A 24,594-nucleotide genomic window follows, 5' to 3' on the forward strand; every position below is an offset into this window, starting at 1 on the left:
CCACCAAATTCAGCACATGCGCCCGTCAAGGGATGTGCGTCAAACCGGCTAGTCCCAGAGCTGCTACGAGATTTCGCCCATTATCGCACACAACCAGGCCGAGCTTGAGGCTGACTGGCACAAACCACTCATCGGTCTGTTGTTCAAGGCCCGTCCAAAGCTCCTGCGTGGTGTGGGGATTGTTCCCCAAACAGATAAGTTTTTAAACTGCCTGCTGTCGTTTACCCCTGGCTGTGCTGAAGTTGGTGGTGAAGGTGTTACGCTGACTGGATGAGGAGCTGGTAGAGGATGAGGAAGCAGAGTAAGAGGAGGAAGCAACAAGAGGCAAACTGAAGCGCCCTGCAATCCTCGGTGGTGGAAGGACATGCTTTAAACTGCTATCCGCCTCAGGCCCAGCCGCCACTGCAATTTTACTAGTGTGCTGTTATAAGATATAACGGCCCTGATCGTGCTTACTGGTCCACGTATCCGTAGTCAGGTGCACCTTGCCACAGATGGCGTTGCGCAGTGCACACTTGATTTTGTCCCCTACTTGGTTGTGCAGGGAAGGGATGACTCGCCTTGAAAATAAATGGCAGCTGGGCACGATGTACTGTGTGAGCCACCGCCATAAGGTCTTTAAAACTATCCGTCTCCACCAGACGGAATGACAGCATTTCAAAGGCCAGTAATTTAGAAATCCTGGCATTCAGGGCTAGGGATCGCGGGTGGGTAGGGGGGTACTTCCTCTTCCTCTCTAGCATTTGGGAGATGGAGAGGTGAACGCTTCCGTGGGACATTGTGGAGATGCTTGGTGACCCAGGTGTTGGTGTTGCTGGCAGATCCTCTGTTTGCAGGGTGGCAGTTGGCACTGTCACTCCAGAGGTGGATGAAGAGGCCAAGACTGCAGCAGAAGAGGAAGCAGGAGGAGCCAGAGACCTTTCTTGGTTTTTGAGGTGTCTACTCCACTGCAGCTCGTGCTTTGCACTTAAATGCCTGGTCATGCAGGTTGTGCTCAGGTTGAGAACATTTATGCCTCGCTTCAGGATCTGATTGCACAGCCTGCAAACCACTCGTGTCTTCTCGTCAGCACATTGTCTGAAGAACTGCCACGTCAGGGAACTCCTTGGAGCTGGCTTTGGTGTGCTCGGTCCCTTGCTGCGGTGGGCAGTAGCAGGCGTACTGTCTAGAGGATGGCCGCTCCGCTTTTGCACCCTGTTCCCTCTTCTGCTGTGCTGGTGGCTCTGTGCGACCACCGCCTCTTCCTACGAACGACATATGTCACTCGCATGACCTTGATTCCATGTGGGGTCGAGGACCTCATCGTCCTCCACATCACCTTCCACCCAGTCTTCATCCCTGCCTTCCTTGTCGGTCTGCACACTTTCGAAAGCCCCAGCAGTTGGCACCTCTGTTTCGTCATCATCCGAGACGTGCTGCGATGGTCCTCCCATCTTCTCATCTTGAAAGATAAGTGGTTGGGCATCGGTGCCCTCAATCTCTTCCACTTCTGGGGCAGGGCTAGGTGGATGGCCCTGGGAAACCCTGCTAACAGAGTCATCAAAAAGCAGAAGAGACTGCTGCATGACTTGAGGCTCAGACTGCTTGGCTGATTTGCAAGGGGGTGAGGTGAAAGACTGATGGACATCGGCTGCAGGTGCCAACTGTGGTCTTTCAGCAAGAGACTGGGTGGGAGACAATGTGAAGGAATTGGATCCACTGTCAGCAACCCAATCTACTATCGCCTGTACTTGATCAGGCCTCACCATTCGTAGAGAAGCATTAGGCCCGACCAAATACTGTTGCAGGTTTTGTCGCCTACTCGCACCTGAAGAAGGGGTTTCACTTGTGCGTGTAGCTGGCACAGATCGACCACGTCCTCTCCCTGCAAAAGGAGGTCCACCAGCAGCAGCACGACCAGGGTCACATCCCTTATCTGACGCTCTCCTCATATTTTTCGAATTTAAGATCTTGCCCTAAATGGCTGTTTAATTAATAGTAGAATAGAACGACAGTATGTAAAGGGTGTATCTCACACGGCCTGAACCAGACTAGGCCTCAATTAAAGTTTTTTTTTGCCCAAAATGGCTGTATTTCAAATGCCAGAATCAAACCCCTGTATGTAGAGGGTGTATGTCACAGGGCCTGAACCAGTGTAGGCCTAAATTAAAGTTTTCTTTGCCCAAAATGACTGTATTTCAAATACCTTAATCAAACCCCTGTATGTAGAGGATGTATCTCACACGGCCTGAACCAGTGTAGGCCTGAATTTAATATTGGTGCACCAAATAGCAGTATTTCAAATGCCTAAATCAAAACCCTGTATGTAGAGGGTGTATCTCAGACGGTCTGAACCAGTGTAGGCCTGAATTAAATATTTATTTGCCCAAAATGGCTGTATTTCAAAAGGCTGTATTTCAAATGCCTGAATCAAACCCCTGTATGTAGAGGGTGTATCTCACACAGTCTGAACTAGTGTAGGCCTGAATTAAATATTTCTTTGCCCAAAATGGCTTTATTTCAAATGGCTGTATTTCAAATGCCTGAATAAAACCCCTGTATGTAGAGGGTGGATCTCACACGGTCTGAATCAGTGTAGGCCTGAATTTAATATTTCTTTGCCCAAAGTGACTGTATTTCAAATGCCTGAATCAAACCCCTGTATGTCGAGGGTGTATCTCACAGGGCCTGAACCAGTGTAGGCCTAAATTAAAGATTTCTTTGCCAAAAATGGGTGTATTTCAAATGGCTGCATTTCAAATTCCTAAATCAAACCCCTGTATGTAGAGGGTATATCTCACAGGGCCTGAACCAGTGTAGGCCTGAATTAAATATTTCTTTGACAAAAATGGCTGTATTTCAAATGGCTGTATTTCAAATGGCTGAATCAAACCCCTGTATGTAGAGGGTGTATCTCACATGGTCTGAATCAGTGTAGGCCTGAATTAAATATTTCTTTGCCCAAAATGGCTGTATTTCAAATGGCTGTATTTCAAATGCCAGAATCAAACCCCTGTATTTAGAGGGTGTATGTCACAGGGCCTGAACCAGTGTAGGCCTGAGTTAAAGGGTTTCTATCACTTTGTATGACATAATTAGTTGTCAGACACTAGCGATCTGCTATTGTCTGCTCTGGCCAACCATCCTACTAAAATTACTTGTGGGGCAGCGGTTTTGCTAAAAAAATAACTTTTATAAATATGCTAATGAGCCTCTAGGTGCTATGTGGGCGTCATTAGCACCTAGAGGCTCCGTCTACCTTCATACACAGCCGCCGCCCAGCGCGTCCCTCCAGCCCGCCCATGTCCTCCTCCGTGTGACGCAGCGGACGAGTTCTCGCGCATGCGCCGTGTGCGGCTGTATTCGGCGCATTTGAGATCTCAGCTCGGAGCGGTCAGACATTCAATGCGCATGCGCGGCTGTATTCGGCGCATGCGCATTGAATGTCTGACCGCTCCGAGCTGAGATCTCAAATGCGCCGAATACAGCCGCACACGGCGCATGCGCGAGAACTCGTCCGCTGCGTCACACGGAGGAGGACATGGGCGGGCTGGAGGGACGCGCTGGGCGGCGGCTGTGTATGAAGGTAGACGGAGCCTCTAGGTGCTAATGACGCCCACATAGCACCTAGAGGCTCATTAGCATATTTATAAAAGTTAGTTTTTTAGCAAAACCGCTGCCCCACAAGTGATTATAGTAGGATGGTTGGCCAGAGCAGACAATAGCAGATCGCTAGTGTCTGACAGCTAATTATGTCATACCAAGTGATAGAAACCCTTTAAAGATTTCTTTGACCAAAATGGCTGTATTTCAAATGCCTGAATCAAACCCCTGTATGTAGAGGGTGTATCTCACAGGGCCTGAACCATTATAGGCCTGAATTCAATATTGTTGCACCAAATGGCGGTATTTCAAATCTCTGAATCTAACCCAAATGTATTAAGGGTGTATCTCACAATGACATCTGCATCAAAGGCTGACAACTAAATTTGTTTAACAACTGAATTTGACAGCATTATATCAGCCTGTAATTTCACACGTGCTGATGCTGCAAGGCCTGAAAATAGTGTTTTTTGTCAAAAAAGTGTGTTTTTAATACCCCAGAAAATGATGGGTGTATTTCTAGCTTAAATTGCACACTGACTAATCCAGATGTTGTAGATTGCCAAAAAAGTGTTTTTTTGGTAACAGAATATGAAAGCTGGATATATTAAACTTGAATTTAACACTTGCAGATCAGGAAAATACCGTTTTTAAAACCCCAGAAAATGATAGGTGTATTTCTACTTTAAATTGCACACTAACTAAGGCGAGTTCACACGCAAATCGCAGGCCGCAATACACGGCCACAAATCCGTGTGCATTCCGCATTACTGATGCGGACCCATTAACTTTAATAGGTCCGCAAATCCGGAATCGCGGAACGGCCGCACGGGACGGGACCCCTCGGAAGCACTACAGAGTGCTTCCGTGGGGTTACGTCCCGTACTTCCGTTCCGCAAAAAGATAGAACATGTCCTATCTTTTAGCGGAACGGGCGGATCGCGGACCCATTAAAGTGAATGGGTCCGCGATCCGATGCGACTGACCTACGGCCGGCGATCGTGCATTGCGGCCCGCTATTTGCGGGCCGCAGCACGGGCACTGGTCACACACTTTCGTGTGAACTCGGCCTAATCCAGATGTTGTAGATTGCCAAAAAAGTGTTTTTTTTGGTAACAGAATATAAAAGCTGTATATAATAAACTTGAATTTAACAGTTGCAGATCAGGAAAATACAGTTTTTTGGCAAAAAAGTGTGTTTTTAAAACCCCAGAAAATGATGGGTGAATTTCTAGCTTAAATTGCACACTGACTAATCCAGATGTTGTAGATTGCCATAAAAATTGTGATTTGCAATGTCCCAAAAGCTCAGATGCAGTGCTGGTGCACTGAGCTTGCATAAAATGGCCGCCGCCGCCGCCACCTACCTAACTAACAGAATTATAAAAGTTTTTTTTTTTTGGTCAATGGGTTCAGGGCAGGGTAAAACGATAGTGCCCTGCACCCACACAACTATTTCTCTGTAGATCGCTGAGTTAGATTCTCTCCTATTCTCTCCCTGAAATCACCAGCCGCATCCTCTCCCTACACTTGTAACAGCAGAGTGACATGCAGCGCTATGTGACTCCAGCTTATATAGAGCCTGGGTCACATGCTGCTCTGGCCAATCACAGCCATGCCATTAGTAGGCATGTCTGTGATGGCTTCTAAGGTCAGACAGTTAACCGCTTGTTGATTGGCTGCTCTGCAGCCTTTCATAAAGCGCCAAGAAAGCGCCGAACCCGAACTTTTACTGAAATGTTCGGGTTCGGGGTCCAAAAATCCTAAAGTTCGGTACGAACCCGAACTTTACAGTTCGGGTTCGCTCAACCCTAGGTCTGAATTAATTTTGAGGTCAGAGATTTTTAAGGTGTATGGTTTGTGAATTAAGTTTAGGTCTGGGTTTGTATCAGAATTAATTCTGAGGGTTTAATATACTTACAGGGTTTAGCCTGTGATTTTAAATGTATTTGGGGCTGTTTTGGGGCCTACATTTAATTAGGGGTGTCATCTGATTTCTGAATTTATGTCCCATCATACTCATCCTTCTTCATTACTATAGGGGGCAAATGTGTCCTACAATGTGCTCTCTATTCTTTTTGTAAGTTCTCTTTAGATTTCACAAAAAAAAACTTTGCTGGGCAAATTCATATTAGACCCTTTTGTAAATCCTAACCATAACATGGGGGTGTTTTCACATCTCTATTAGTTTTTTGTTTTGTTTTTTAACACAGAACATTTCAGGTGATCATCCCTCCTTTCTTCTAGCTTGTGGGCCAATGAGAAGGCTTTGTCACAGTTTAGCAACATCCCTAGCAACGAATAGAAAAGTTGCCTACTTGATATTTTGCGCGCATTACGCGAATAATACATTGCCGATTTTCGCAATCAAGAATATAATCTCAAATTCGCGAATTCACGAATATATGACGAATATTCTCCAAAATATTTGCGAAATATCGCAAATTCTAATATTGCCCCTGCCGCTCATCACTAATCTCTATTAAAGTGGTGACAATAAAGTACAGAAGGACACCATCAAGAATCTAATATGAAGTGCCAAAGAATGGGGTCCAGTAGTTCAAGAACCACACAAGACCCATGGAAACCAATCATCGTATGGCTGTCATTTCATCTCCTGTGAAGTCCTACCACTTGAGTGTTTATGTTGAGCTGAGACAGAGATGATATCTATTAATATTCTGTTGTAATCCAGCCAGAAGTACTGCTCTGGGGAAAGAAGACAGATTTACGCATTAGCTTTTTTCGGAAGACATCTGTGTGCACTTGAGATCAGTCTGGGAGCAATCAGCTCCATCGTTTATAAGAATACGGCGTCATTCTCTCTAATGAGCGGTATGGTTTTATATTTATCTGAAGGGTCTTTTCATCTCTGGTACCATGGAGCTGAAATAGGCTGACCCCAATCATGTGACTATTCAAATCTATTATGCTGGAATCCATGCCTACCAACAACATTATAGGGGAGATTTATCATCTTTCTTGCACCTGAAAAGTGGCATCATATCTGTTTGCAACTTGGGTACACCCTCCGCCGGTGCAGGGGATGTCAAGACCGTCACAGAAAGCGGCTTTCTAAATATATTTCCTCCTATATTTCTAAAACATAAAATCCATGAGTCGCCTAGTTCCATTCATATGATCATTTCAATGGGAAAATAATGACTTGTGAGATTGTATTTTATTTTATTTTTTTAAGTTAAATTTCCAGAACTCTCAATCAGTGAACTTAGCAGATCTTGATCAATGTAGCAAAGACAGATTTGTCATAGGTCTGCAATTTATCTGGTTTTCCACTGAATAAAAGATGAACCTATGGTATTATCTATCTGGGTGTACATATCTGATGCTGCCAACCTACATCCCAAGGGGTCTAACCTAATACTATGATAGACAGGGGTAGATAAAGAGCTGAAATAGACAAAGACATCTTGTCACAATTTTGTGCATGTTTTCTTCATACTATATTGTTATACCTCTCCAAGAAACAGGTCTAACAAAAATACGATTGAAGAGGATATTGGGTGTCCTCAACAAGGTCTATATAGTCCATCTTCTGTTTGTGCTTTCCTAATTTCTCTGTTATCCTTAGTAACATCACTTACGTGGTCGCGCATGCTCAGTTGCATCCTTTAACTGCCACTAGCCATATCTACAGTTGGAGGGAGAGGGTTGTATCAGAAAGTGAACTCCAACCTTGAGCTGTGAAAAAGAGAAAGCTGCAGGAGAAAGGACACATCCTATGAGCTGGGATAGGGAGACAGCCGCAGCAAAAAGGATACAACTTAGAGTGTCTTGACGGACAGCCAATTGGATCCTCCGGCTCAGTGCTGATGAAATTTTTTTGGGTCTTCCACTTGACTTTTTGTTCCATAACCCTCAGGATCATTTAAGAAATTCCAAATGACTGTCTTACTGAGTCCCACCTCAGCAGCGATGGCGCGCTGTGAGAGACCCTGCCTATGCAGTTCAACAACCCGACCACGTTCAAAAAGGGAGAGTTTTTTTTGCCTTTGCCATCACAACGTGTGACTACCTGACAGAAAATGACAATGAATCCACATCTTTGCACAGATTTGGCCTTTTAAAGGCATGTGGTCCTAAAATTTCGATCAGCTGAAAAACATCCTGTTTCAGTTTAATTGTTATTTTCAATTAATTGAATGCTCAAAAAATGTTTTGTCTCACTCTCATTTCTTCTTGTTGCATGTTGAAGCTCTACTTGGAACCTTGTTAAGATCCAACAATGTAAAATATGATTTTTTGCAGTTTTTCAAGTGGTCTTAAACTTTTGATCAGGACTGTACTTGGTTAACTTTGCCTGGTTTCATAACCTTCTTCTTCTCTTCTTTCAGCAGATGCACTCAACTGGATTGTGCAGTGACACCATGTCGGTTGAGACATCTGTTCCACAAATTGATTTTGTACCTGCAGCAGCTGAAGACTATGAAGAAGTGATGTCCATCTCTGGTGGGATATACAACGGAACGGACTATCTGCCTTTCATCTACCATAAATGGCTGGAGGAACCCCAGAGAAGAATGTTTCTTGCCAAGTGTGAAGGGAAAGTGGTGAGTAGAAGGAAAGATATTCTTGGTGCCTGAAGAAGGCACATTTATAAAAAAATATATATTTATCAATGGGGAGAAGGAAATAAGGCACCAATGGCCGACACCATTGATAGTGCTTTATGTTCTTTGTGAACAAAGGTTTGGATACATTAAAATACCAAATGACTCATCCTTCCCCCAAAATTGAAAGTGAGGATCTCCATACATATTAGAGATAGAGATGAGTGAATCGAAGTTGATAAAGTGGAATTTGATCCAAATTTTAGGAAAAATTCGGTTCACACTGAATCAAAATTTCAACATTTTTTTTCCCTAAAATGGATGCTGCACGTGTTAGGACATGGAGCAAAGAACTCTGGGAATGAGGGATCACCCACAATGCCATCCATGCAGCCAATCAGCAGCCAGCCAGCCCTGTGATGTTACAGCCCTATAAATAGCCTCATCCATCTTGGATTCTGCCATTTTCCAGTGTGCTTAGTGCAGGGAGAGACGTCATCAGGCGCTAGGGACAGTGGTAGGAAAGACTTTATTGTGTCGGAAAAAACGATATACAAGTTCAGGGAAAGATTATTCAAGGTGTAGGGAAAGGATACGGAGGAATCATTCCACAGCATTTATGTAAAACAGGGTTCAGTAGGGGAGTTTACAGCCTGAGTAATAGGAGCAATTCTATTACACCTTGCTGCATTTATTGGGGATCTAATTTGCAATGTTACTGCTGGTTTTAGGTTTGAATTTATATGATATATCCTTGTTTGTTATTGTGGTGCAAGTTCTGTGTGATACAGCCATTTACGGGGTGTATTAATAGGAAATATATGTACGTCATATTAACCATTCTGCGGTGCATTTAAATTGTTCTATAGACAAATCCAGCTAATTAGCAGATATTACTATATATCTGGGTTATAATCTAAAACTATGCTCCAGCAAAAAATAACCCTTAAAACTAATAATCTTTATTTCAATCACTTTAAAAACTGGGAGTGGACATCCCAAATACAAACAGATGGTTATCAGTGCAGGTCTTATGTATACAGACCAATAATAAGCACCCAGGGAAAAAGGGAGGTGGGAAATCTGTCCCTTTGCTCCCCCCATTACAATCCTCAGCCCAGGGATGGCCCCTAATGGTGGGGACTCCCTGTCCTCGAACCTGGACTAGTATTGCCCTCATGAGACCCTGGGGGGATACCAAAAAGAATGTGAATAATCACAGTTCCCTAGTTAAGGTGCTTATAAAAAATAATATAAATACAAAAAACACCCAACCCTGTTAGAAGGGCCTAAGGGTGGATCACATTCACACTCACAGTCACGATATTGTAAAGGACCCAGGAGTGAATGCGTAATCCACACGTTGATTTAAATAATGCAAACAAACCCCGACGCATTTCTCCCATTCATGGGTTCATCAGGGGGTCAAAAGGATTTGGGTGAGGGATGCCAATATAAAGGTAACATGGCATCCACAACTAGAAATAAATACCAATAGATATATGATAGGGCATCGATAGCCAATGGCAGGAAGAGCAATCTATTATTTACAGACAAATTGTAGTAATATGACCAAAGTCAGCCCCAGTCTGTAATTATGTTAGTAACAGGGCCTATGCGAAGTCCACCGCAGGTATGTAAATAAAAAATACATAGGGAGGGATCGGCGATACTAGATGCACAGGATCACCCAATGCGTTCCACAGCTCGGCATCGAGAAATAGCCTGCCAGGTAAAGGTGGCAATTCTCAGCCTTGTTGCACATAACATTTATGAGTAATAGCCCGAGTCTGATCACATATTAACGCTAACCCTTATTAAGGTCATACATAGCAAAGGTAAAATAAATAGATGTCATATAGAAAACAAGTTTAAGTGAGCCAAATAGATATCATACTATTTAGTACATAAATATGAAAAATGTACGAGTATATATATAAATGGATTAGGACCGGTCTAGAACACATGGCAGACAGATGAACAAAGAAAGAGAGATAGAGTGAATGTGGCAGATGAGAGTCCCTCCACTGAAAAACCATCAAACTCAACCTAAAAGGTATAGAGGTTGTCATAATCTCGCAAGCGAAAAATCCAATTCGCTAACTGTTTGGAACAATCAGAATTCACCAGGCCAGGCCTTTAGAGGACAGGAGATAGTACAGTATCAATTACATCCAAATATTAATCCACGCTATAATCAGGTGGATGCAATTAGCCACTTACAAAAAGCAGGCAAATGTCAGTCTCTCATTAATGCCCAGGGGGGACTGGGATCGGAATCAATGTATCCATTCACATTCCTTTTGCAGGATTTTCCTATCCCAGTCACCCCCCCCCTTCCCCTTCCCGGGGAGATGGTGGAACAAGTTCAAGTATGGAGAATCTCAAACATCTCGGATCCCCCCCCCATGAATCTCATTGACATGTGATGCGACTGGCGTGACATTCTTTTTGACTACGTCGTTAACGTGTTCACATATCCTTCTCCTGACCTCTCTCACAGTTTTCCCTAAATAGTTCATCGGACAGGGGCACTGACAGATCTGCACTGATAACCGTCTGTTTGTATTTGGGATGTCCACTCCCAGTTTTTAAAGTGATTGAAATAAAGATTATTAGTCTTTGCTGGAGCATAAATTGTTCTATAGTTTATTTTCTTAGTGTAAAAAAAAAGGGGTGCAGTTGCATCGTACTACAGCTTTTTTTGGGGTGTATTAGTGGAAAAAACAAGTATGTTTTATTTGCCGTTCTGGGGTGCAGTTATATTGTTCTACAGCTTTTTGGGGTGTATTAATTTCCTTTTAATTTAATTATTTTATCATACGGTATGTCAGACAGGCAGATGACAGGGCCTTGAAAGGGAACGGGCATTGGCCAAAATGTTTCTGTTGCAGGCAGCAGAAGAAGGGGGGGGTGGCAGCAGGAGTCCCAGCGAGAGGGCTGAGCTTCCAGTGTCATTTAGCGGTCGTGTCTTGACCAGCAACTTAGCGGTGCTTGAATGGGTGAGACTGTCTTCTACTTTTTTGCAAGTGACATCAGACACCTAGAGCAAAGAGTCAGTGGGTTCTTCAGACACAACACGCGTAGTTGGCATGGCCCGGGAGCAGGCACCTGTCCTCAACCTGCCTTTGTCCTTTTCTGTTCCCTTTGTTAGAGAAGTATTATATGCCGTAGGCTCCGCTCCACTTTTCAGGGGGGAAACTGCTCCGCGTCCTTCATTACGAAATCAAATCCTGACTTTCTCCTCAACAACTCACAATCAGAACCATGGTGACCAACAATGAGATGAACATGGCATCGGCGCTGCGTCAAGGAGGGTTGAACCATGCACCCTGCATGGTGCACGTGTTCAATCTGATTGTAAAGCGGTTCCTGAAGTCTTCCGCCCATCTGCAGAACATCCTGAAAATGGGCAGGAAACTTTGCATGCACTTCAGCCACTCGTACACCGCCAAGCACACCCTCCTTGAGCTACAGCGGCAGAACGGCATCCCCCAACATAGGCTGATATGCGACGTTTCCACCCGTTGGAATTCCACTCTCCATATGTTAAACTGATTATATGAACAGAGAAAGGTCATAAACAAATTCTTGTTGATACAGGCGGACATAGGTATTCCCCTGTGTAACTTTGTTGTTAGCCAGTGGCAGCTCATGCGTGACAACTGCCGTCTGATCGGGCCCTTTGAGGAGGCCACTTTATTTGTCAGGACTAGAGTTGAGCGAACACCTGGATGTTCGGGTTCGAGAAGTTCGGCCGAACTTCCCGGAAATGTTCGGGTTCGGGATCCGAACCCGACCCGAACTTCGTCCCGAACCCGAACCCCATTGAAGTCAATGGGGACCCGAACTTTTGGGCACTAAAAAGGCTGTAAAACAGCCCAGGAAAGAGCTAGAGGGCTGCAAAAGGCGAATACCTTAGGGTGTCTACTTTCCGAAATGGGGTCATTTGTGGGGTGTTTGTACTGTCTGGCCATTGTAGAACCTCAGGAAACATGACAGGTGCTCAGAAAGTCAGAGCTGCTTCAAAAAGCGGAAATTCACGCTATAACTTTTACCCAAACCATTTTTTTTTTTATCAAAGACATGTAGAACAATAAATTTAGAGAAAAATGTATATATGGATGTCGTTTTTTTTGCAAAATTTTACAACTGAAAGTGAAAAATGACATTTTTTTGCAAAAAAAATCGTTAAATTTCGATTAATAACAAAAAAAGTAAAAATGTCAGCAGCAATGAAATACCACCAAATGAAAGCTCTATTAGTGAGAAAAAAAGGAGGTAAAATTCATTTGGGTGGTAAGTTGTATGACCGAGCAATAAACGGTCAAAGTAGTGTAGGTCAGAAGTGTAAAAAGTGGCCTGGTCATTAAGGGTGTTTAAGCTATAGGGGCTGAGGTGGTTCATCACAGAATTAGACTTGTATCTGCACTGTAGCGTGTATGTGAAGTTATTGAGAACTACCCTATCAGCACCTTGAATCTAATATACCCTTTTAGGGATAGATTTAAAGTAGGCCTGATACTAGAGTTGAGCGAACACCTGGATGTTCGGGTTTGAGAAGTTCGGCCGAACTTCCCGGAAATGTTCGGGTTCGGGATCCGAATCCGACCCGAACTTCGTCCCGAACCCGAACCCCATTGAAGTCAATGGGGACCCGAACTTTTGGGCACTAAAAAGGCTGTAAAACAGCCCAGGAAAGAGCTAGAGGGCTGCAAAAGGCAGCAACATGTAGGTAAATCCCCTGCAAACAAATGTGGATAGGGAAATGAATTAAAATAAAAATTTTAAAAATAAAAATGAACCAATATCAATTGGACAGAGGTCCCATAGCAGAGAATCTGGCTTCACGTCAGCAGAGAATTAGTCTCTTCATGCCATAGCAAAGAATCTGGCTTCATGTCAGCAGAGAATAAGTCTCTTCATGCCATAGCAGAGAATCTGGCTTCATGTCAGCGCAGAATCAGTCTTCATGTCATAGCAGAGAATCAGGCTTCACGTCACCCACCACTGGAACAGGCCACTGTCACATATTTAGGCCCAGGCACCCAGGCAGAGGAGAGAGGTCCCGTAACAGAGAATCTGGCTTCATGTCAGCGCAGAATCAGTCTTCATGTCATAGCAGAGAATCAGGCTTCACGTCACCCACCACTGGAACAGGCCACTGTCACATATTTAGGCCCAGGCACCCAGGCAGAGGAGAGAGGTCCCGTAACAGAGAATCTGGCCTTATGTCAGCACAGAATCAGTCTTCATGTCATAGCAGAGAATCAGGCTTTACGTCACCCACCACTGGAACAGGCCACTGTCACATATTTAGGCCCAGGCACCCAGGCAGAGGAGAGAGGTCCCGTAACAGAGAATCTGGCCTTATGTCAGCACAGAATAAGTCTTCATGTCATAGCAGAGAATCAGGCTTTACGTCACCCAACACTGGAACAGGCCACTGTCACATATTTAGGCCCAGGCACCCAGGCAAAGGAGAGAGGTCCCGTAACAGAGAATCTGGCCTTATGTCAGCACAGAATCAGTCTTCATGTCATAGCAGAGAATCAGGCTTTACGTCACCCACCAATGGAACAGGCCACTGTCACATATTTAGGCCCCGGCACCCAGACAGAGGAGAGAGGTCCCGTAACAGAGAATTTGGCCTTATGTCAGCACAGAATCAGTCTTCATGTCATAGCAGAGAATCAGGCTTTACGTCACCCACCACTGGAACAGGCCACTGTCACATATTTAGGCCCCGGCACCCAGACAGAGGAGAGAGGTCCCGTAACAGAGAATTTGGCCTTATGTCAGCACAGAATCAGTCTTCATGTCATAGCAGAGAATCAGGCTTTACGTCACCCACCACTGGAACAGGCCACTGTCACATATTTAGGCCCCGGCACCCAGACAGAGGAGAGAGGTCCCGTAACAGAGAATCTGGCCTTATGTCAGCGCAGAATCAGTCTTCATGTCATAGCAGAGAATCAGGCTTCACGTCACCCACCACTGGAACAGGCCACTGTCACATATTTAGGCCCAGGCACCCAGACAGAGGAGAGAGGTCCCGTAACAGAGAATCTGGCCTTATGTCAGCGCAGAATCTGTCTTCATGTCATAGCAGAGAATCAGGCTTCACGTCACCCACCACTGGAACAGGCCACTGTCACACATTTAGGCCCCGGCACCCAGACAGAGGAGAGGTTCATTCAACTTTGGGTTGCCCCGCAATATAATGGTAAAATGAAAATAAAAATAGGATTGAATGAGGAAGTGCCCTGGAGTAGAATAATATATTGTTAAGGGGAGGTAGTTAATATCTAATCTGCACAAGGGATGGACAGGTCCTGTGGGATCCATGCCTGGTTAATTTTTATGAATGTCAGCTTGTCCACATTTGCTGTAGACAGGCGGCTGCGTTTGTCTGTAATGACGCCCCCTGCCGTGCTGAATACACGTTCAGACAAAACGCTGGCCGCCGGGCAGGCCAGCACCTCCAAGGCATAAAAGGCTAGCTATGGCCACGTGGACAATTTAGAGACCCAGAAGTTGAATGGGGCCGAACCATCAGTCAGTACGTGGAGGGGTGTGCACAGGTACTGTTCCACCATGTTAGTGAAATGTTGCCTCCTGCTAACACGTTCCGTATCAGGTGGTGGTGCAGTTAGCTGTGGCGTGGTGACAAAACTTTTCCACATCTCTGCCATGCTAACCCTGCCCTCAGAGGAGCTGGCCGTGACACAGCTGCGTTGGCGACCTCTTGCTCCTCCTCTGCCTTCGCCTTGGGCTTCCACTGGTTCCCCTGTGACATTTGGGAATGCTCTCAGTAGCGCTTCTACCAACTTGTGCTTGTACTCGCGCATCTTACTATCACTCTCCAGTGTAGGAAGTAAGGTGGGCACATTGTCTTTGTACCGGGGATCCAGCAGGGTGGCAACCCAGTAGTCCGCACACGTTAAAATGTGGGCAACTCTGCTGTCGTTGCGCAGGCACTGCAGCATGTAGTCGCTCATGTGTGCCAGGCTGCCCAGAGGTAAGGACAAGCTGTCCTCTGTGGGAGGCGTATCGTCATCGTCCTGTGTTTCCCCCCAGCCACGCACCAGTGATGGGCCCGAGCTGCTTTGGGTGCCACCCCGCTGTGAACATGCTTCATCCTCATCCTCCTCCACCTCCTCCTCATCCTCGTCCTCCTCGTCCTCCAGTAGTGGGCCCTGTCTGGCCACATTTGTACCTGGCCTCTGCTGTTGCAAAAAACCTCCCTCTGAGTCATTTCGAAGAGACTGGCCTGAAAGTGCTAAAAATGACCCCTCTTCCTCCTGGGCCACCTCCTCTTCCATCATCGCCCTAAGTGTTTTCTCAAGGAGACATAGAAGTGGTATTGTAACGCTGATAACGGCGTCATCGCCACTGGCCATGTTGGTGGAGTACTCGAAACAACGCAACAGGGCACACAGGTCTCGCATGGAGCTAGGTGGATGCCCTTGGGAAACCCTGGCAGCAGAGTCTTCAAACAGCATAAGAGACTGCTGCATAACTTGAGGCTCAGACAGTTTCCCTGATATGCATGGGGGTGATGTGACAGACTGATGGGCTTGGTTTTCATGCGCCATCTGTGCGCTTTTTGCAAAAGACTGGGTGGGAGATAATGTGAACGTGCTGGATGCACTGTCGGCCACCCAATTGACTAATGCCTGTACCTGCTCAGGCCTTACCATCCTTAGAACGGCATTGGGCCCCACCAAATATGGCTGTAAATTCTGGCGGCTACTGGGACCTGAGGTAGTTGGTACACTAGGACGTGTGGCTGTGGCAGAACGGGCAACGTCCTCTCCCAGCACCAGAGGGTCCACTAACACCACCACGACCATGTCCACGTCCGCGTCCGCGTCCCTTATTAGATGTTTTCCTCATTGTTCCCGTTCACCACAATTTTGAGAATGGCAAATTTGGGAATAGTTTTTCAACCCAGAACAAAAAATGTGCTTTTACGGTCACTACAAATAACTTGACCAGCTAAAACAGTACAGATTTGGTTGAATAGAAATGTGAGGCCTGTTTTTTTTTTGCGCTATGTGACAGGTATAGGTTTAATCACAGAATTAGACTTCTATCTGCACGGTAGCGTGTGTCTTAGGATTTTCTGAATGACACTATCAGCACCTTCAATGTAAGATATCCTTTTTGGGATAGATTTCAAGTAGGCCTCATATAGCAGAAACTAGTTATTTTGAGAATGGCAAATTTGGGAATAGTTTTTCAACCCAGAACAAAAAGTGTGCTTTTACGGTCACTACAAATAACTTGACCAGCTAAAACAGTACAGATTTGGTTGAATAGAAATGTGAGGCCTGTTTTTTTTTGCGCTGTGTGACAGGTATAGGTTTAATCACAGAATCAGACTTCTATCTGCACGTTAGCGTGTGTCTTAGGTTTTTCTGAATGAGACTCAGCACCTTCAATGTAAGATATCCTTTTTGGGATAGATTTCAAGTAGGCCTCATATAGCAGAAACTAGTTATTTTGAGAATGGCAAATTTGGGAATAGTTTTTCAACCCAGAACAAAAACTGTGCTTTTACGGTCACTACAAATAACTTGACCAGCTAAAACAGTACAAATTTTGTTGAATAGAAATGTCAGGTCTATTTTTTATGCGCTGGGTGACAGGCTCAACTTGCCCCTGATGTAGTATATGGCCAAAAAATAACCACACTATTGATGGTTAAATGCACTTGGGTGACACAGGCTCAGCCTGCACCAGATGTGGTATATGGCCAAAAAATAACCAGACTGTTGATGGTTAAATGCACTTCGGTGACACAGGCTCATCCTGCAGCTGATGTAGTATATGGCCAAAAAATAACCAGACTGTTGATGGTTAAATGCACTTCGGTGACACAGGCTCAGCCTGCAGCTGATGTAGGATATAGCACAAAATAACTACACTATTGATGGTTAAATACACTTGGTGATAGCTTGTGCTGGCGCACCACAAGTCACAAAATGGCCGCCGATCACCCCAGAAAAAAGTGATCTAAAAACGCTCTGGGCAGCCTCAAAAAAGTGAGCAAGTCGATATTAGCACTTCAATGATCCACAGCTGCAGATCGATCACAGAATGAAGTCTTTTGGAGGAGTTAATCTGCCTAATCTCGCCCTAACGTCGCAGCTGCAACCTCTCCCTATGTTTGAATCAGCAGAGTGACGTGCAGCGCTACGTGACCCAAGCTTATATAGAGGCTGGGTCGCATGCTGCACTGGCCAATCACAGCCATGCCAATAGTAGGCAAGGCTGTGATGGCCACTTGGGGCAAGTAGTATGACGCTTGTTGATTGGCTGCTTTGCAGCCTTTCAAAAAGCGCCAAGAAAGCGCCGAACACCGAACCCGAACCCGGACTTTTACGAAAATGTTCGCGTTCGGGTCCGTGTCACGGACACCCCAAAATTCGGTACGAACCCGAACTATACAGTTCGGGTTCGCTCATCCCAAGTCAGGACTAAGGGATAAACAAAGTCCTCAACGTCCACTGACTTATGTACTGGAACAGATGCTGCTAAATCTGTCTCGCCAGGGGACAGGAGACATGGCAACTATATCTCACAGCCACATGAGCCCTGTGGGGGCTTAACAAGTGGAGGAGGAAGAGGACATTCGAGCACAAGCAATGTGTAGAGAAATGGCTGGTTTTCATACACAGGTGACAGAAAAGGAGGAGCAGGAGCAGCCAGAGGAGCTACAGGGCAATGAGGAACAGGAGGCAGACGACCCAGACACACAGCGGCAGTATGCAGTGGAGATGGAGGCAGGGAGTTCCTCTGATTCACTTTGCAAATGGTCATCATGCTGCTGCTACCTCAACACTCTGTGGTCTCCTCATGCTGCTGCCACCTCAACACTATGTCAATAGGCCACTCTGTGGTCTCCTCATGCTGCTGCCATATCACTACTCTGCAGTCTCCAAATGCTGCTGCCACCTCAACACTATGTCACTGGGCCACTCTGTGGTCTCCTCATTCTGCTGCCACCTCCCCACTCTGTCACTAGGCCACTCTGTGGACTCCTCATGCTGCTGCCACATCACTACTCTGTGGTCTTCTCATTCTGCTCTCTCCTCAACACTATGTCACTCGGCCACTCTGTGGTCTACTCATGCTGCTGCCACCTCACCACTCTGTGGTCTCTTAATGCTGCTGCTACCTCAACACTATATCAATAGGCCACTCTGTGGTCTCCTCATGCTGCTGCCACATTACTACTCTGCGGTCTCCTCATGCTGCTGCCACCTCAACACTATGTCACTGGACCACTCTGTGGACTCCTCATGCTGCTGCCACCTCCCCACTCTGTCACTGGGACACTCTGTGATCTCCTCATGCTACTGCAAAATCACTACTCTGTAGTCTCCTCATGCTGCTGCCTCCTCAACACTATGTTACTGGTCCACTCTGTGCTCTCCTCATGCTGCTGACACATCACTACTCTGTGATCTCCTCATGCTACTGCTATTTCAACACTATGTCACTTCTCCACACTGCAGTCTCCTCATGTTGCTGCCACCTCAACACTATGTCATTAGGCCACTCTGTGGTCTCCTCATGCTGCTTCCACATCACCACTTTGTGGTTTCTTCATGCTGCTGCCACATCACTACTTTGTGGTCTCTTCATGCTGCTGCCACTTAGACACTATGTCACTGGGCCACTCTGTGGACTACTGCTGATGCAACCTCAACACTATGTCACTGGGCCACTCTGTGGTCTGTCATGCTGCTGCTGCATCACCACTCTGTGGTCTCCTCATGCTGCTGCCACCTCAACTTTATGTCACTGGGACACTCTGTGGTCTCCTCATGCTGCTGCCACTTCACCACTCTTTGGTCTCCTCATGCTACCTCAACACTATGTCAAAAGGCCACTTTGTGATCTCCTCGTGCTGCTGCACCCTTCCCACTCTGTCACTAGGACACTCTGTGATCTTCTCATGTTGCTGCCAAATCACTACTCTGTAGTATACTCATGCTGCTACCTCCTCAACACTATGTCACTGGGCCAATCTGTTTTCTCCTCATGCTGCTACCACATCACTATTTTGTGGTCTCGTTTTGTTGCTGCCACCTCCCCACTCTGTCACTGGGCAACATTGTGATCTCCTTATGCTGTTGCCACAACACTACTCTGTTGTCTCCTCATGCTGATGCGTCCTCAACACTATGTCACTGGGCAATTTTGTGGTTTCCTCATGCTGCTGCCACATCACTACTCTGTAGTCTCGATATGCTGCTGCCACCTTCCCACTCTGTCACTGGATTACTCTGTGGTCTCTAGTGCTGCTTTCACATCACTACTCTGTAGTCTCTACATGCTGCTGCCACTTCAACACTATGTCACTGGGCCATTCTGTGATCTACTCATGCTGCTGTTACCTCCCCACTCTGTCACTGGGACACTCTGTGGTCTCCTCGTGCTGCTGCAACATCACTACTCTCTAGTCTCCTCATGCTGATGCCTCCTCAACACTATGTCACTGGGCCACTCTGTGGTCTCCTCATGCTGCTGCCACATCACTATTCTGTGGTCTCCTCATGCTGCTGCCACCTCAACACTCTGTCACTGGGCCACTCTGTGCTCTCCTCATGGTGCTGCCACCTCCACACTCTGTCACTGGGCCACGCTGTGGTCTCCTAATGCTTCTGACACATCACTACTTTGTGGTCTCTTCATGCTGCTGCCACTTCAACACTATGTCACTGGGCCACTCTGTGGTCTCCTCATGCTGGTGCCACCTCAACACTATGTCACTGGGAAACTCTGTGGTCTCCTCATGCTGCTGCCACATCACTATTCTGTGCTCTCCTCATGGTGCTGCCATTTCCACACTCTGTCACTGGGCCATGCTGTGGTCTCCTAATGCTTCTGACGCATCACTACTCTGTGGTCTCCTCATACTGCTGCTACTTCAACATTATGTCACTGGGACACTCTGTGGTATCGTCATTCTGCTAGTACCTCAACACTATGTCACTGAGCCAGTCTGTGGTCTTCTCATGCTGCTGCTACTTCACCACACTGCAGTCTCCTCATGCTGCTGCCACCTTAAAACTATGTCACTAGGCCACTCTGCTTTTACATCACCACTCTGTGGTCGCCTTTTGCTGCTGTTACCTCAACACTATGTCAATAGGCCACTCAGTTTTTTACTCATGCTGCTGCCACCACCCCACTCTGTCACTGGGATACTGTGTAATCTTCTCATTCTGCTGCCACATCACTATGTTGTAGTCTTCTCCTGCTACTGCCACTCAACACTATGTCACTGGGCCACTTTGTGGTCTCCTCATGCTGCTGCCACGTCACTACTCTGTGGTCTCCTCATGCTGCTGCCATTTCAACACTATATCACTATGTCACTCGGTGGTCTCCTCATGCTGCTGCCACCTCAAGACTATGTCACTGGGCAACTCTGTGGTCTCCTCATGCTGCTGTCACATCATACTTTGTGGTCTCTTCATGCTGCTGCCACCTCAACACTATGTCTTTGGGCCACTCTGTGCTCTACCCATGGTTGTCTTCTCATGCTGCTGCAATATCACCATTCTGTGGTCTCCTCAAGCTGCTGCCACTCAACTGGGCCACTCTGTGGTCTCCCTATGCTGCTACCACACTATTACTCTGTGATCTCCTTATGCTGCTGCCACCTCAACACTCTGTCACTGGGCCATTATGTGCTATCCTTTTGCTGCTGCCACCTTTCCACTCTGTCACTGGACCAAGCTGTGGTCTCCTCATGCTGCTGCCACATCACTACTCTGTGGTCTTCTCATGCTGCTGATACTTCAACACTACATCATTGGGCCACTCTGTGGTCTCCTCATGCTGCTGCCACCTCAACACTATGTCACTGGGCCACTCTGTGGTCTCCTCATGCTGCTGCCACATCATACTTTGTGGTCTCTTCATGCTGCTGCCACCTCAACACTATGTCTTTGGGCCACTCTGTGCTCTACCCATGGTGCTGCACCCTCCACACTCTGTTACTGGGCCTCATGCTGCTGCTACTTCAACAATATGTCATTGGAACACTCTGTGGTATCCTCATGCTGCTGCCACCTCAACACTGTTACTGGGCCACTCTGTGGTCTCCTGCTGATGCAACCTCAACACTATGTCACTGGGCCACTCTGTAGTTTCTCATGCTGCTGCCGCATCAACACTCTGTGTTCTCCTCATGCTGCTGCCACCTCAACTTTATTTCACTGGGCCACTTTGTGGTCTTCTCATGCTGCTGCCACATCACTACTTTGTGGTCTCTTCATGCTGCAGCCACTTCAACACTATGTCAATGGGCCACTCTGTGGTCTCCTCATGCTGCTGCCACCTCAATACTATGTCACTGGGCCACTCTGTGGTCTCCTCGTGCTGCTGCCACATCACTATTCTGTGGTCTCCTCATGCTGCTGCTACTTCAACATTATGTCACTGGGACACTCTGTGGTATCCTCATGCTGCTACCACCTCAAAAATATGTTAATGGCCCAGTCTGTGGTCTTCTCATGCTGCTGCCACTTCATCACACTGCAGTCTCTTCATGCTGCTGCCACCTCAAAACTATGTCACTAGGCCACTCTGTGGTCTCCTCATGCTGCTTCCACATCACCACTCTGTGGTTTCTTCATGCTGCTGCCACATTATTACTTTGTGGTCTCTTCATGGTGCTGCCACTTTAACACTATGTCACTGGGTCACTTTGTGTTCTCCTGCTGATGCAACATCAACACTATGTCACTGGGCCACTCTGTGGTCTCCTCATGCTGCTTTCACATCACCACTCTGTGGTCTCCTTTTGCTGCTACCTCAACACTATGTAAATAGGCCACTCTGTTGTTTCCTCATGCTGCTGCCAACTACCCCACTCTGTCACTGGGATACTCTGTAGTCTCCTCATGCTGCTGCCTCCTCAACACTATGTCACTGAGACACTCTGTGGTCTCCTCATGCTGCTGACACATCACTACTCTGTGGTCTCCTCATGCTGCTGCTACTTCAACACTATGCCACTTGGCCACATTGTGGTCTCCTCATGCTGCTGCCACCTCAACACTATGTCACTGGGCCACTCTGTGGTCCTCTCATGCTGCTGCCTCTTCACCACATTGTAGTGTCATCATGCTGCTGCCATCTTAACACTATGTCACTAGGCGACTCTGTGGTCTCCTCATGCTGCTTCCACATCACCACTCTATGGTTTCTTCATGCTGCTGTCAAATTACTACTTTGTGGTCTCTTCATGCTGCTGCGACTTTAACACCATGTCACTGGGCCACTCTGTGGTGTCCTGCTTATGCAACCTCAACACTATGTCACTGGGATACTCTGTGGTCTCCTCATGCTGCTGCCAAATCACTGCTCTGTGTTCTCCTCATGCTGATGCATCCTCAACACTATGTCACTGGGCAACATTGTGGTCTCCTCATGCTGCTGCCGCATCACTACTTTGTGGTCTCTTCATGCTGCTGTAACCTTAAGACTATGTCACTGGGCCACTCTGTGGTCTCTCATGCTGCTGCTGCATCACCACTCTGTGGTCTCCTCATGCTGCTGCCACCTCAACACTATGTCACTGGGACACACTGTGGTCTCCCTATGCTGCTGCTGCAACATCACTACTCTGTAGTCTCCTCATGCTGCTGCCTCCTCAGCACTATGTCACTGGGCCACTCTGTGGTCTCCTCATGCTGCTGCCACATTACTATTCTTTGGTCTCCTCATGCTGCTGCCACCTTAGCACTCTCTTCACTGGGCCACTCTGTGGTGTCCTGCTTATGCAACCTCAACACGATGTCACTGGGCCACTCTGTAGTTTCCTTATGCTGCTGCCTCCTCACCACTCTGTCACTGGGCCACGCTGTGGTCTCCTCATGCTGCTGACACATCACTACTCTATGGTCTTCTCATGCTGCTGCCATCTCAACACTCTGTCACTGGGCCACTTTGCGCTCTCTTCATGGTGCTGCCACCTCCACACTCTGTCACTGGGCCACGCTATGGTCTCCTCATGCTGCTGACATATCATTACTCTGTGGTCTACTCATGCTGCTGCTACTTCAACACTATGCCACTTGGCCACTCTGTGGTCTCCTCATGCTGCTGACACATCACTACTCTGTGGTCTTCTCATGCTGCTGTCACTTTAACACTATGTCACTAGGCCACTCTGTGATCTTCTCATGCTGCTGCCACTTTAACACACTGTGGCCTCCTCATTCTACTGCCAACTCAACACTATGTTTTTTGGCCTCTCTGTGATCTACTCATGCTGCTGCCATATCACCAGTCTGTGGTCTTATCATGCTGCTGCCACCTCAACACTATGTCACTTGGCCACTCTGTGGTCTCCTCATGCTGCTGCCACCTCCCCACTAAGTCTCTGGGCCACTCTGTGGTCTCCTTATGCTGCTGCCACACCATTACTCTGTGATCTCCTTATGCTGCTGCCACCTTAACACTATGTCATTGGGCCACTCTGGGGTCTCCTCATGCTGCTGCTGCCTCCCCACTCTGACACTGGACCACTCTGTGGACTCCTTATGCTGCTGCCACACCACTACTCTGTTGTCTCCTCATGCTTCTGCCACCTCAACACTATGTCACTGGGGCACTCTGTGGTCTCCTCATGCTGCTGCCACATCACTACTCTGTGGTCTCCTTATGCCGATGCATCTTCAACACTTTGTCACTGGGCAACTTTGTGGTCTCCTCATGCTGCGGCCACATTACTACTTTGTGGTCTCTTCATGCTGCTTCCACTTTAACACTATGTCACTTGCCACTATGTGGTCTCCTCCTGCTGCTGCCACCTTAAAACTATGTCTGCTGCTGCCACATCACTACTTTGTGGTCTCGTTATGTTGCTGGCATCTCCCCACTCTGTCACTGGGCCACTCTGTGGTCTCCTCTTGCTGCTTCCATATCACTACTCTGTAGTCTCTTCATGCTGCTGCCACTTGAACACTATGTCACTGGGCCACTCTGTGGTTTCCTCATTCTGTTGCCACCTCCCCACTCTGTCACTGGGACACTCTGTGGTCTCCTCATGCTGCTGCAACATGACTACTCTGTAGTCTCCTCATGCCGCTGCCTCCTTAACACTATGTCATTGTGCCACTCTGTGGTCTCCTAATGTGGCTGCCACCTCAACACTCTGTCACTGGGCCACTCTGTGGTGTCCTGCTTATGCAACCTCAACACTATGTCACTGGGCCACTCTGTGCTCTCTCATGCTGTTGCATCACAACTCTGTGGTCTCCTCATTCTGTTGCCACCTCCCCACTCTGTCACTGGGACACTCTGTGGTCTCCTCATGCTGCTGCAACATGACTACTCTGTAGTCTACTCATGCTGCTGCCTCCTAAACACTATGTCACTGGGACAATCTGTGGTCTCCTCATGCTGCTGC

At 47.0% G+C, this 24,594-nt stretch overlaps 1 protein-coding gene across 1 annotated transcript in view; it reads left to right on the forward strand.

The window, feature by feature from the left end:
* Positions 1-24,594, forward strand: part of LOC120987263 (histidine N-acetyltransferase-like) — a 144,540-nt gene that overhangs the window by 85,089 nt on the left and 34,857 nt on the right. The window contains exon 2 of the mRNA XM_040415848.1: positions 7,938-8,153. Coding sequence (XP_040271782.1) covers positions 7,941-8,153 — 213 coding nt within the window. The 5' untranslated portion in view covers positions 7,938-7,940. The remainder of the gene's footprint in view (positions 1-7,937; positions 8,154-24,594) is intronic.

The sequence above is a fragment of the Bufo bufo genome, chromosome 1 (assembly GCF_905171765.1).
Source record: "Bufo bufo chromosome 1, aBufBuf1.1, whole genome shotgun sequence".
Taxonomy (NCBI): Eukaryota; Metazoa; Chordata; class Amphibia; order Anura; family Bufonidae; genus Bufo; species Bufo bufo.